Source organism: Petaurus breviceps, unplaced genomic scaffold (genome assembly GCF_028583685.1).
Source record: "Petaurus breviceps papuanus isolate PSGF00001 unplaced genomic scaffold, PetGlider_PUasm1.0 178, whole genome shotgun sequence".
Lineage (NCBI taxonomy): Eukaryota > Metazoa > Chordata > Mammalia > Diprotodontia > Petauridae > Petaurus > Petaurus breviceps.
In genome coordinates, this window is record NW_027185777.1 from 6,267,681 (window position 1) to 6,281,658 (window position 13,978).

The following is a 13,978-nucleotide window of genomic DNA, read 5'->3' on the forward strand; positions in this document are numbered from 1 at the left end:
AACCCCAGTTGCTTTAAAAAAATAAAATGTATAGGGTTACAAAGGAAACCAATTGTGCTGAAATATAACCATCAAAATATTTTTTGAAATAAGTCCAAAGACCTCAGATTAAGAACCTTTGCTTGTAAAGTATCAATGACAAAACTCTCTCATCCAAGATGGTCTTCTTTTATGATGGCTGTGTTCTCATCACATCCCATGATTGATTCCACTCTATCCTATCACACTAAGTTTGTCTGGGCCTGTGATCCATTGCATAAGCACTGTTATGAGACTGGACACAGTTCATCCCACTGGAATGCCTTTCTGGAATTAGAGACTGTGCCTTGGTGAGGTAGCATTGATGGAAAGCCACTACCAAGTCCAGAGCATGCTGTTGAAGGCTGGCTTCCATTCCCTCTTCTTAGACCTGTAGCCATGCAAGTCTGCTAGATTACTGGGCACCAACCTGTAACTGCCACAGTTGTAAGATCTCTTGGGCTATTCAGTTCTCTTAGCTGATTATTAGGAGTGGGCAAGGATTTGGTGTTTGTGGCCAAAGGGATACTAAGTGAATGAGCAGCAAGAGAGATACTCCTAACAAGATCACAAGGCTTGTCTCTTGAGTGGTGGGGAAAGGGATTCAACCCCACAAATCAGTTTCAGGGATGGTCTTTTGGTTTTGGAGGTTACTTGAGGATAGGGAGACCTGTTCCCCCAACTCTAGGAGCTAATGAGTACTTCGCTGACTTCAAATTTGAACTTCTCTGGCTGCTTGTAGATTGTGTTGTGGGTAAATCTCAGTAACCTCCAGTTCCCATAGGTAGCCATTAACTGCAGGGATTAGTACATGAGGGCCAGGAAAAACTGGGAATAAAATCTGCCATTCATGTAAAAATTAATTCTTTTTTTCCCTAAAATTTTATTTTTAGATTCAAACTCCAGAACACAAATAGAGAATAGAGAAAAGAAACAAAAATATATCATAAACTTAAATACAAAATGGGAAAGAAAAAAAAAGCATGTCATGTGTATAGCAGAACAAGAGATGATTCAAAATTTGTAACAAATTTTCACTTCAAAAAAGCCATATGATAAATAATACTCCTTGTGTTGAAAATTGTCCATCTTTTCTTTGCTGCCTTGTGAGTTTTCTTTTGTTCTCTGCTGTGCACTTTTTTACTTTGTTCTTTTTTCCCCTCTCCCCTAACTCCCCCCCCAAGAAGGCCATATTAAAGTTTAGATATGTTTCTCTATAATTATAAATATATATAAAAAGTAATTATTTAAGTGGAGAGGTGAGCAGAGTTGTTTTAACAGAATTCTGCAGTAGGGCTATAATGAAAAAAATTATTGTACACTAACAATGATAAAATATAAACACACAAAACAGCATTATAAGAGAATACTTAAAACCTTAGCCATATTATACTGCACAGTTCCATAAAAGGGAACCAACCAAATTAATAAAAAGTGCTTGTTTGTCCTCTGTCCACTGTCCATCCTGTTATTTTAGATTTTTTCCCCTTTATATTAAAAATACATAATTGTAGTCAAAGTGTATGCTATTCTGATTCTGCTTGCCTTTCTTTAAATTACTTCATAAAAGTCTTTCCATATTTCCTTGTATAAGATGGCATAAATATTTATAATTTCCCATAAATTAATATACCATAATTTATTTAACCATTCTCCAGTCATTGAGAATATAAATTGTTTCTGATTTTTCCTATTATGAAGAAAGTGGCTATTGATATTTTTATATTGGTAGGACTTTTTCCACAATCTATAGGCTAAATCAAACAATTAGCAAGCATCTTTTATGCACCTACTGCATGCTAGATCCTATACTAGATACTAAAAAAGTCACAGCAATGGAATTGATGGCTCCATGACTTCTATTGTATATTTTCATGTTGATCTTCAAAAAAGTCACAGCAGTCTACAATAACACCAACAATGTAATTCACCATTGTAATAAATATTGGTTAAGTAACTACAGTGTGGCACTAGGTGCTATAATAGAGTACTTGTTTCTCCACAGAGAATTTGATTTTTTTTTACTATTTTTGAGAACTTCGTGAGTATAAGAGCCTATATTAAGGTTACCTTGATTTCTCTAGTAAGAAATCTGGGCATCTTTTCAGGTAGCTATTAGCAATTTGTATTTCCTACTTCAAAAATGGTTTTTTATATGTTTTAACTATTTCTCCTGGGGAAAGTGTTTTATTCTTACAGATAAACATCAGTTCTTTATACATTCTATGTATCAGACTTTTATTTTGATAGACTTATTGAAAATTTGTATCAATTAAAAATTGTTAGAGATTTTTTCACAAACTCCTTTTTATAAAAGTAACCAAGCCCATCAGTTTAACCTACAAAGATATCTTCTCTTTGTTTAATAAAAATGTACTTCCTTCCCATAGTTGAAACAAATATTACTTTTCCTCTATTTTGAATAATTTTTAAAATATTTAGATATTTGGTCCGGTAAGTTTTATTGCAGAGTGTGGTACATGATGAGAGGCAGCTTGGCATGGTTGCTGGAGGGCCTGCTTTGGAATTAGGATGACCTGATTTCTAGCCCTGCCTCTGATATGTGCCAGCTGTGGGACATAGCACAGGTCGCTTTAACCTCCAGAGTTGGCTGCCAGTTCCCAGCCAACTCTCTAAGACTATAAATTGTAAAGCACATGCTCTTCTGTGTTAGTAAGGGGAGTTCCCTATACCTGTAGCTTTCAAACTTCAAATAGAAAGAGTAACCACTAAACCATACATAAGGATCTCTGCAGCTCACATATTGACTTAGAAAACCACATGTTTATACAGAGAGAGAGAGAGAAATGTGTATATTGTATATATATATATATATATACACGTAGAATACTTAAAGTTATGTGCACATATACATGTGCACAGTCCCTTCAATATACATACATATATATATATATATATATATTAAGACATCAAGACACTAAAATCAGATAGGAGTTACATTTTTATTTGGTTTAGGCCACCTTCTAAAGTATGTTGGGCCACATGTGGCCTGTAGGACTAATGTTTGACACCTTTGGCCTATACTAGTGAAATCACGGGTTCAAAAAAAAAGTGTATGATATGGACCTAAAAACCCAATTTCCATAGTAGTATTTTAAAAATTAAATGACGATTCCTTTCCTCAGTCTTAGGGACGAATCACACACTAACATGTTTTATTTTGTTTTTCTGCATTGTATTCTTTTTTCCTCAATTAAATTATCTTGGTAGTAGGAGGTTTTTGTTGTTAAATTGTTTAGTTATGTCTGACTCTTCGTAGCTCCATTTGGGGGTTTTCTTCACAAGGCTATCAAAGTGGTTTGCCATTTCCTTCTCCAGGGTCGCCATTTTACAATGGAGGACCCTGAGGCAAACAGATTTTTGAATGATTAACCAGGGTCACATAGCTAGTAAGTGTTTGAGTCTGGATTTGAACTCAGGTCCTCCTGACTCCAGGTCCAGCCCTCTATCCCCTGAATCATCTAGCTGAGCTGATAGGAGGTATAGAATGTTATGTATTGTTCAGGTACCTATGAACTCTATGCACCTTGTCTGTCCAATAAACCTGGTGATGCAATGCTCTATGCAGAGTGAATCTTAATGTTGAGAGTCAATGGAGAGTGTACTCCAAAAATGGGGCCCATCCTGGGGAACCTGATTGGAGCTGATATGAGGAGACCAGAGAGCAAAGAAGTGTCTTTTTGGTCATGGTTGGGGTCCAGCTCAGGAAAGGAAGTGAGTCACTAGTTAGGGTCTCTGTTATCACAAAGTGGAAAGATACCCCAGGAATGGGAGATGGTGGAATTTTCAACTGATGTTCATGGCTGCTGCTGAGCTTTTGAGGCACAGGTGGGACATTTCCATTGAGATCGGTGGATCTGGTGTTGGGCAAGTTGTCAGACAATCTTAGACTACTCTTCTTGTGAAGAATATCAGGGATGGGGCACTGCATTCTCTCCAAGTCTCGAGAGCTGCTTTGGCAAGAGGTATTCCTTCTGCCTTGTTCTGTAGCTCCCTTCTTTAATGAGGAGCAGGAGATGTACATGTAGTATAGGGGCAAGAAAGAGTCCTTAGCGGGGGTCGGCTAGGTGGTGCAGTGAATAGAGCACCGGCCCTGGAGTCAGGAGGACCTGAGTTCAAATCCAGATTCAGCACTTGACATACTTACTAGCCATGTAACCTTGGGCAAGTCACTTAACCCCAATTGCCCTGACCTCCCTCTCCAAAAAAAGAAAGTCTTTAGCAGCATAAGAAAGGATGTCTCCCACACATGCAATAGTGGATGCGCTTGGTCTCTAAAATGAATACTTTCTTTAGATCTGGAGGCATTATGCTAGAGAACAAGGGAAATCAGTACTTCATGTCTTATACCTCAGGTGGCCCCTGCATTCCCATTCCCCTTCACTTTCTTTTCTCCTCCTTTTCTTCTTTCTTCCTCCTTCTCCTCCATCTCTTCCTCCTAAAAATTTGAGAGTGGGAATGAGAGGGAAGGAAACCACAGAGAGAAAAAGTCTGGGCTCATCCTTTAATAAGATCCTTGGTAACAACTTTTCTGGAAAAGGCAAGAATCGAGAAGAAGGCCGAGTAGAATCTTCTGGTGAAGAATGAGTCTGGAATGCAATTTTGATCGCTTTTTTAGTACAGCAAGCTCAAATCGATATAAATCACTCTTCCATTTTATATGATTTTTGTTGTTGCTGTTTAGTCACTTCAATCATGTCTAACTTTTGTTATCCCACTTGGGTTTGTTTGTTTGTTTTTAACAAAGATATTAGCATGGTCTTCATTTCTTTCTCCAGTACATTGACAGAAGAGGAAACTGAAGTTATAGGATTAAGTGACTTGCCTAGGGTCACACAGCTGGTGTCTGAGTTCAGATTTAAACTCAGGGTTTCCTGATTCCAGACCCAGCACTCTATCCATTGTGCCACCTAGCTGCCCTGCATTAATTATTTTTTTAATTATTATCAAATTATTAAAAGCTGGAGTGGAACTAGAAAACAGTCATTGTTTTGTCTTCTAGCATAAAAAAGATGCAAAAGACTTTTCAAAATACTGAATTTTATTAAATTTGCAGTCCAGTTATGACTTTATTCTTGAAAATACATGTAAATTCAATTATTCCCCTTTTAAGAAAGTGCAGGGTATCCATTATTTTCTACTGCTTCCTTAATAGGTTATTGTGCAGATTTTTGTTTGCTAGATAAAATGATTTGCAATTTCCTGAATCCCATATGCAGATTGGGAAGCCACCTGTCTTCTGATGTCAAAATAGTTACCAAACTATACTTTAAAAAGGAAAACTAGATGAAAGTTTCCAATATTTTGGGGAAATCCTCTAGGGAAGATTTATGGAAAGACCTGTGTAACCTTGAATAAGTCCCCTCTCAGGGCCTCAGTTTCCTCATCTGTAAAGGCAGAGGTTTGTGCCAGATACAAAAAGATAATTGACTAGCTAGTTGAAGCTTGGTCATCAATAATAACATTATAGCATAGATTATAGAATGTGTTACCATATAACTTCCCCATGTTGATAATAAAGAAACTTCAAAATGTTGGGACCACAATCTCATACTAACAATTTAACATTTGACAATGAACCTCCAGCTCTTATATTTTACCTTTGTTTCATCAGATGAATGGATTTTTTCCAACCTAAAAATCTTAATAGAACTGTTCCCACAGATGGACAATTAATGAAGCCTTAAGACATATGTGGATAATTTGGATCAGTTGAATAAATATCTGTAAACAGACAGCAACCAGTGTGTGCTGTCTGTTTAGGGAAAATCCTCATCTTTAAGGAGAGATAGCAACTGTGATGCATAGGATGCAGGGTGTGGAGTATGGAAGATCTGAGTTCAAATCATACCTCAGACATTTACTATCTGTGTGACCCTAGGCAAGTCATTTAATCTCAGTTTCCTCCTCTGTAAAATGAGGGGGTTGAATTGGATGACCTCTAAATCTGTGTTCCTATGACCTTTAAATTGTATGATGATTGGGGTTAGCATTTGTCTTAACTAAGTTCGGGATTATATGCTAATTTAATATATAGTGCTAACACAAAAAAAGGACTAGATTAAAAAGAAGAAACCAAAAACAAGGAAGCACAAAAATACATAGGAGGAAGCTCAGAAGGGGCACAGACAAGCAGGATAGTATGGGTAGTACCATATTAAATTTAATATATGCTTTTCAAAAGAAAACCAGGCTATATTTAAAAAAAGAAAACTAGATGAAAGTTTCCAATATGTTGGAAAAATCTTCTGGAGGATTTGTGGAAAGACCTGTGTGACCTTGTATAAGTCACCTGTCAGGGCCTCAGTTTCCTCATGTGAAAAGTCAGGGGTTGGGGTTAGATCGTCTCCAAAGTTCCTTTAGCTGGAACTCTATAGTCCTGTGACATGAAGGATGAGAAGACCCAGAGATGCTGCTATCTACAGCAGGGCAATGTGTAGCCATACCAATGAGGTCATGAATCTACTAAAGAATGCATTAATATTTACATATGATGAATTCTGCTAGGCATGAGCAAACCGATTGAGACAGATGTATGGAAATTATAATTAATAGTGTATTGTTCCAGAAGGCATAGGGAAAGCAGTGGCTGCCAGCCAAGGACAGTATTTCAGCTGGTATTCACCTGTGCGACTGCTGATTTTTGTATCTTAGTTAAAATGATAAATATTGAAATAAACAAAATCAGGTATAAACATAAAGCTAAAAGAATAGCTAGTTTGACATCAATAGAGGAAAACTATCCAAAGTAACTGGATTAAAAAAATTCTTTTCGAAATAATGTATTTGTAGCACCTTTGCTTTTCTAATTGTGTTGCATGTAAGAAAGTATTAAAATCAATGGATGTTTTCTAAGGACACTGATTTGGAAAGGAAAGAAGGAACCTTGGAGCCTGTACCGGGTAGCTGAGGAAGCTAAACGTGCCTGCCATTGAGAGTTTACTATGGACAGACCATATAGTAGATTATCAATAGGCAAACTTTGCCAAATACTCTGGTGGTAGTACCACTGATTACAAAAACGGTATTAAAATTCTTGTTGTTCAGTCATTTCAGTAATGCAGGACTCTTTTTGTCACCCTATTTGGGGTTTTCTTGGCAAAGATACTAGAGTGGTTTGCCATTTCCTTCTCTAGCTCATTTTATAGATGAGGAAACTAAGGCAATCAGGTTTAAGTGACTTGCTCAGGGTCATCTGACTAGTAAGTATCTAAGGCTGAATTTGAACTCAGGTCTTTCTAACTCTGGGTCCTCTGCTCTATCAACTGTGCCATATAGCTGCTTCACAATAATTTTACTAAATATTCATCCCATTATCTCTAATATGTGTAAATGCATTATATTTATATCTCACTTAGTCCTTTGACGTGTTCTTATAATCAGACCCTCCTATTAAATAGAATCCCTCCTTTAGAAAAGCCTTGGGAAAAGGAAAGGATGAAGAGGATTAAACTGGCAGAAACTATAAAGGAGAAGATGTGTAGAGGAAGCCCATAGCATAGACAGAGTTCAGTACCATGGTGGATCAGAATGTGTTCAATTCAATTAATCTTCCTTGTATGTCTTCTGTATTCAAGACTGTAATCTAGGCAGTGGAGGTACAAAGATGAGAAGCAGCATCAATCTGGCATTCAAAGACTTGACTATCCATTAGGGAGTGGGGGGATGTGGGTAGAGGAAGGGAGGCTGTCAGCAGTTTGGGGCTAATGTACAATTAAGGAATAATATAAGAAGGGCAAAAGCAAGATGCAGACAAAGTACTATCAGGAACCAAAGGAGTGATCATGTTTATCTGATGTGGGTTCTGAAGGGTTCCCACAAGCAGACATCAAAAACATTCCAGGCAGGAATGACAACAATCAATGAAAATTCACAGAGAGAACAAGAGACTCTGGATTAGGAGAGGGAGGGAAGGGAGAGATTGAGCAGAAAGTCCAACAGAATTCAGCCCACACACAACCTATGTCCATTAGTGCCAGTTCTGGGCAAGGCAGTAGGACGTGGGCAAGGAGAGCACAGTGCCCCTATCACCAACAAAAGGACAAGGGCAAAATGGAGAAAGACAAGATGAATTCTTGAGGCCAGGAATTGGAGAAAACCCTAAGAATAGAAAATAAGGGATTTACCAGGCTGGTGCATCTGACTTGGGGACAGAGAGCACAATTTGGGGCCCATATTGGGCCAAAGCCTTTTTTTATTGAGAGGTCCAGGAAGCAGGAGAACTTAAAAGCAGGAAAGGTTCTATCCAAGGTCAGCAAAGCTGACTTAAGACTAGGCAGGTCTCACTTGCTTGGATGTGAGCAAGAAATGATTAATATACTTCAAAGACAAGAAAAAAGAGCTGAAAACAGAGAGTAAATTTTTAAAAGCAATAAAAAACAGGCAGTACCTGGTGAAGGTGACTTATGCTTTTGTCAGATTATTTGATTTTTTATTTTGGGGCAGGGGGGAAACCTGAGTAAGGTAGACAGGATAGCTCTGAGTGATGGTTTCTATCTGTAAGAAAAACTACACTGTCAGACTGAGTTTAGCTGATGTTTTGCTTCTAAATCGTCTGTAACCTAGACCAGTTCTCCTTCCTTCACCTTGAAAATAAAAAAAGATCTTTTTATGCACCTGCAACTTCTGCCTACTTAGACATAGGTGGTGGTAAGCAGATAAAATGTGAAAGGGGTCAGGAGATTTTTATTGAGACCACAGCCCCAGAAAAAATCCACCACCCAATAAAAAGTCTTGGATATGACTGAATAGACACTTCAATCATTGCCAAGAAATGACTCTGGGGTACCATATTGCATAAGGTATGCATTGGCTTCCAATTATGTGAGAGCATCATATCCTCCAGGATTCTCCCCAGCTAAAGTCTCCAGGAGGAGAATCTTCAATACAAGGTTATTGGGTTGTGTTTTCCATGCTATGACTACAGTGGTATTTAATTTAAAAAATGGTTGGCTAGATGTCAGGAATTTGGTTAATTGGGAAAACAGTTTATAATTTTACTTTGGAGTTGGACAGTACCTTAGAGATTATTATCTTGTCCAACCCAATTTATTCTTTTAATTTTTTATATTTTATCTATTTTTCTAAGTACATGTAAAAACAATTTCTAACATTAATTTTGAAAACATTTTGAGTTCCAAATTCTCTTTCTTCCTTGTTCTCCTCTCCCATCCTTGAGAAGGCAAGCAATTTAATATAGATTATACATGTGCAGTCATAGAAAACATATGTCCATATTAACCATGTTATGAAAGAAAATACAGACAAAAATTAAGTAAAAAAGTATGCTTTGATCTGTATTCAGACTCCATTAGTTCTTTTTCTTGAGGCGGAGAACATTTTTCATCATGTCCTTCAGAATTGTCTATCATCGTTGTATTACTGAGAATAGCTAAGTCATTTACAGTTGATCACCATACAATATTTCTATTACTATGTACAATGTCCTCCTGGTTCTGCTCACTTCACTTTGCATCAGTTTGTATCAGTTCATATAAGTCTTCCCAGGTTTTTCTGAAACCATCCTGCACCTCATTTCTTATGGCACAATAGTATTCCATCACAATTATATGTCACAACTTTTTCTTCTATTCTCCAATTGATGGGCATCCCCTCAATTTCCAATTCTTTGTCACCACAAAAAGAGCTGTTATGAATATTTTTGTATATGAAGGCTTTTTTCCCTTTTTGTTTTTATGTCTTTGGGATACAGACCCAGTAGTGGTGTTGCTGGGTTAAAGGGTATATACACAGTTTTATAGCCCTTTGGACATAGTTCCAAATTGCTGTCCAGAATCAACCCCATTTATTTTTGACAGATGAAAAACCTAAGGCACATAAACGTTAAATATCTTGGCCAAAGTAGCATGGTACTAAGTAACAGAAGTGGGAAGGGAGTCCAAGTGTTTGACTCCAAATCCACTACTGTCTAGTTACTGTTCTGATCTTTATTGCCAGAGCTGCAGCATTGCACTGGTAGATGAACTAGAAAATTCAGAGCCAATTGAACCACAGAGCTCTTTTCTTTCCAGGAATTTCGGGAAACCTGATCTGAAGACGAGTAGAGGCAGCAAGTCTCTGGCCAGTGTTCTTCTACCTTAGCACATTTATCAGTTGTAGTTTATAAGAAATCAAGAGAGAAACTATTGGTCAACTTAATAGCCTGGTAATATTAACTAAAAGAAAAGGTTTTCTGGGAAATATTATACTTTTTCAAAACTAACAGTTTTGTTTTGTTTTTAACAGCTGACTCCATAAAACTTCCCTCACTTAAAGTTGCTCTGTCTATTTTTGCCAACATTGTGTTTATTGCCTATAAGGCTTATTTGGCATCTAAAGCATATCCTGCCATTCATTGCTAATTTATCTTGGGTCAGTTCAAGGACCTACCTCCTGGGAGAGACTTTCCCTAACCCTTCACCTGTTAGTACTTTCCCCTTCCTCAACTTGCCTGTATGCATACTATAATCTCTCCCCAAATACAGATTGGCTCTTTAACTGTATGGTGGATTAAAAAAGAGTTTTAAAAATATTAGGTATTTTCCAATTATTTTAAATCTGAAATTTATTTTGATGATACTGTGTTCTTCAAATATCAAGAAAATGCTAGCTTTTATTAGAAGGGATGCCACTACTTTTGGAGTTTTCTTCTTTAGTTCTTTTACTTGTGTCTGACTCTTCATAACCCCATTTGGGGTGTTTTGGAAAAGATACTGGAGTGGTTTGCCATTTCCTTCTTATTTTACAGATGAGGAAACTGAGGCAAACAGGGTTAAGTGACTTGCCCAATGTCACACAGATAGTAAGTGTCTGAGGCCAGATTTGAACTCAGGAAGATGAGTCTTCCTAACTCTAGACCTGACACTCTATCCACGGAGCCATCTGGGTACCCTCAGTTTTGGAATTACTAAAACAGTATAATAGCACAGTGGGACTTTCCCATTCAGATATCAGCATAAAGTAAAATCAGTGTCTGCTATGCTGGATCTGGACTGGGTGAAGAACAGTCAATTAGGAATCCAGTATTAAGATGTTAATGTTAGAAAGTTGAGTACCCATGCTCTGTGGGGCTAAGACCCTGGCTACCTCCAGCACTCTCTGCGTGTATTTATTATGGTACAACTCATACTGAAAATCACAAATTGTAAAACTGTTGATCATTATAGTTTCCTCTATATAGTTCTAAAATTATTTTCACTGGGATTTGGGGGCAGTATGGTATAATGCAAAGAGATCTGTCTTTCACCCTGGCCAAGTCACCAAATGTCTTCAATGTCTCTGACATTGAAACCAGTAAGTTGCAAAAAAGACATTAATCCATATTAATAGAAGGAGATCACTTGGGAGTTTCCTATGCCAATGAAATAAGAGAACTGAACAAAAAAAGTTTAGATTTTCTAAATCTTGTATGTAGAGGAGGAAAATCACCTATAGATGTTTGTACATTTGGGTATCAGTTGGCTACCCAGTAGTCTAATCATTTAACCTGGAAATACAATAACTAAGGAAAATTTTCATTTTTCATAGCTATTACTTATATATGTAGATAGTGACAGAGAGAGGTAATGTAGTGGATAGAGAGGGCTGGTATATCCTGCAAATCAATTTGGAACTATGGCCCCAAAGTCACTAACCTATGCGTACATACTCTTTGACCTAGACATCCCCAACCTCCCCCAGTGGAGTGGGCAGATGAGAACAATTTCTGCCAACAGCCATGAGGACAGCTAAAGCAGGTGTTGTGGAGTGTTTAGACACTGAATACGCCAAGGTCATCCGCTGCATCATGGGCTATTGCCAATCTTCAAGGCTTTGATAACTCTGGGAGAGTGAGGCCTGTGACTTTGTGCAACTCTGACTCATTTAAATCCAATTCACATGCAAGTCAAGATATCACCCCGTGATGTCATTGGTCCTCTTTGAAAATGAAAGATGAACAGCAACCCTTTGATCTAGCAATGTACTGCTAGGTTCACCAAAAAGAAATAAAAATGAAAGGGTCCCATAAGCACAAAAATATTTATAGTAGTTCTTTTTGCCATGGCAGAGTACTAAAGGGATAGCCATCAGTCAATGAATGGCTGAAAAAAAATATGGCATATGAATGTAATAGAATGCTACTGTCTTGTAAGAAATGGTGAACGAGATAGTTTCAGAGAAATCTGGGAAGACTTATTTGAACTGACACAGACTGAAATTAGCAGAACCAGAACAATTTATATAACAAGAATGACAATATTGTAAAGAAAATCAACTTTGAAAGATTTAAGAATGCTCTTTAATGTAAATTAAAAGTGTTGATTTTAGATGACAGAGAGGTGATGCTTTTCTTTTTTTTTAATAGTATTTAGTGGGGGGAGAGAAAAAAAAACAAATTTTTATTAATTGAAGAAGAAAAAAAAGAGAGAGTTGGTCCTGGAGTCAGGGCAACTTTAGTTTAGCTCTCATCTCTGAAACATAATCTTTCTGTAACAATGAATGAGCAAGTCACAAACTCTTAGTATCCCAGATATCTCTCAAAGACTATAAGAAAATCATAAATCTGCCCCCCCAAACATTTTATGCCCTATTATTAGGACTAATAGAAAAGCTTGAAATATGTATAAGTGGAGTTTAATAACTGTATGATGATTGGTTGGTTTTATCTCATGAAATGTACAAAATATTGATAGTACATTTATAATTCCAACGATTATCTTTTTCAGTAACCAACAAGACAGGAAAAAAATGAAGAAAACTAACATGATCAGTCCATTAACATTGGTAAGCTATGAACTCTGTGTGTGTGTGTGTGTGTGATGCTGTCTTTCCAATACAAAACCAATACTAAGGAAGGGAAAGAGAACAAATAAGTACCAGGAACTGTGTGAAGTACTTTACAGATTGTCTCATTTGATCCTTACAACAACCCTAGGAGTTAAGTGCTAGTATGACCCCCATTTTACATTTCAGGAAACTGAGGCAGAGGTTAAGTGACTCATGACAAACAGTTTAAAGTACTGGCTTTAAAGTACTGGTTCTTTCCCTTCACTAGGCTGCAATTCCTCTGCTCACCGATGTCTCCAACAGCTCTAATTCCAATAATCCTTGAGGGCACTGGCATGAGATTTCAGGTCTGGCAGAGACCTTAGAGAAGTCTAGTTCAACTCTCTCAAGATATTATAATCTGTAAGCTTACATTATCCTTAGCCTATATTTGGAATTCAGTTCTAAGGAAATAAGTTATCTACAGGGTAATTATTATGACTATTGTTACTTCCACTTACTATTTGTGATAGTGAAAAGATTGCTGAATTAGAGGCAGAGGACCTGGGTCTGCCACTCACCACTCATGTGACCTTGGACAAGTCACTTTGGATTTCATTGGTAAAATGTGATATTTAAATGACCTAGTTGGAGACAGCTAGGTGATGCAGTGAATAGAACACTGAACCTGAAGTCAGGAAGACCTGAATTCAAATTCAACCTCAGAAACTTGGTGGTTGTGTTACCCTAGGCAAGTCATTTAACCCCTGTCTGTCTCAGTTTCCTGAACTGTAAAATGGGGATAATAATAGCACTTATCTCACAAGAGTTGTGAGATCAGTTGAGATAATAGTTGTAAAAGCACTTAGCGTAGCAGATAGTAGATATCTCCTTTCTTCCTGGCTGTGCCCAAAGGTCCTAAAGCTATGCTTTATAAAGAACCAGCCTTCATTTCAGCTTCTATTTCAAATTGCTGAAGACAGTCTTTTGTCTGCTTTTGCTCTGAAATGAAGATTAATCTTACTTCAGTCACCAAATATTCTCAAAGGACTCATTAGTAGCTCATGCAACTTTCTCTGCAGTGTTAGTGAAAAAAAGAGAAGGGGTGGAAGGGGTGAAGTCAAAGATAGTGTTTTCAAGAAGCCTTTGTTCCCCTTTTTATTAGCATTTTTTTTTGGATGTAGAGGGTGGGCCA

At 37.3% G+C, this 13,978-nt stretch overlaps 1 protein-coding gene across 1 annotated transcript in view; it reads left to right on the forward strand.

Moving 5' to 3' along the window:
• The window catches only part of LOC138159900 (phosphatidylcholine translocator ABCB4), a 110,949-nt gene that overhangs the window by 3,731 nt on the left and 93,240 nt on the right, over positions 1-13,978 (forward strand). The window contains exon 3 of the mRNA XM_069086232.1: positions 12,744-12,801. Coding sequence (XP_068942333.1) covers positions 12,744-12,801 — 58 coding nt within the window. The remainder of the gene's footprint in view (positions 1-12,743; positions 12,802-13,978) is intronic.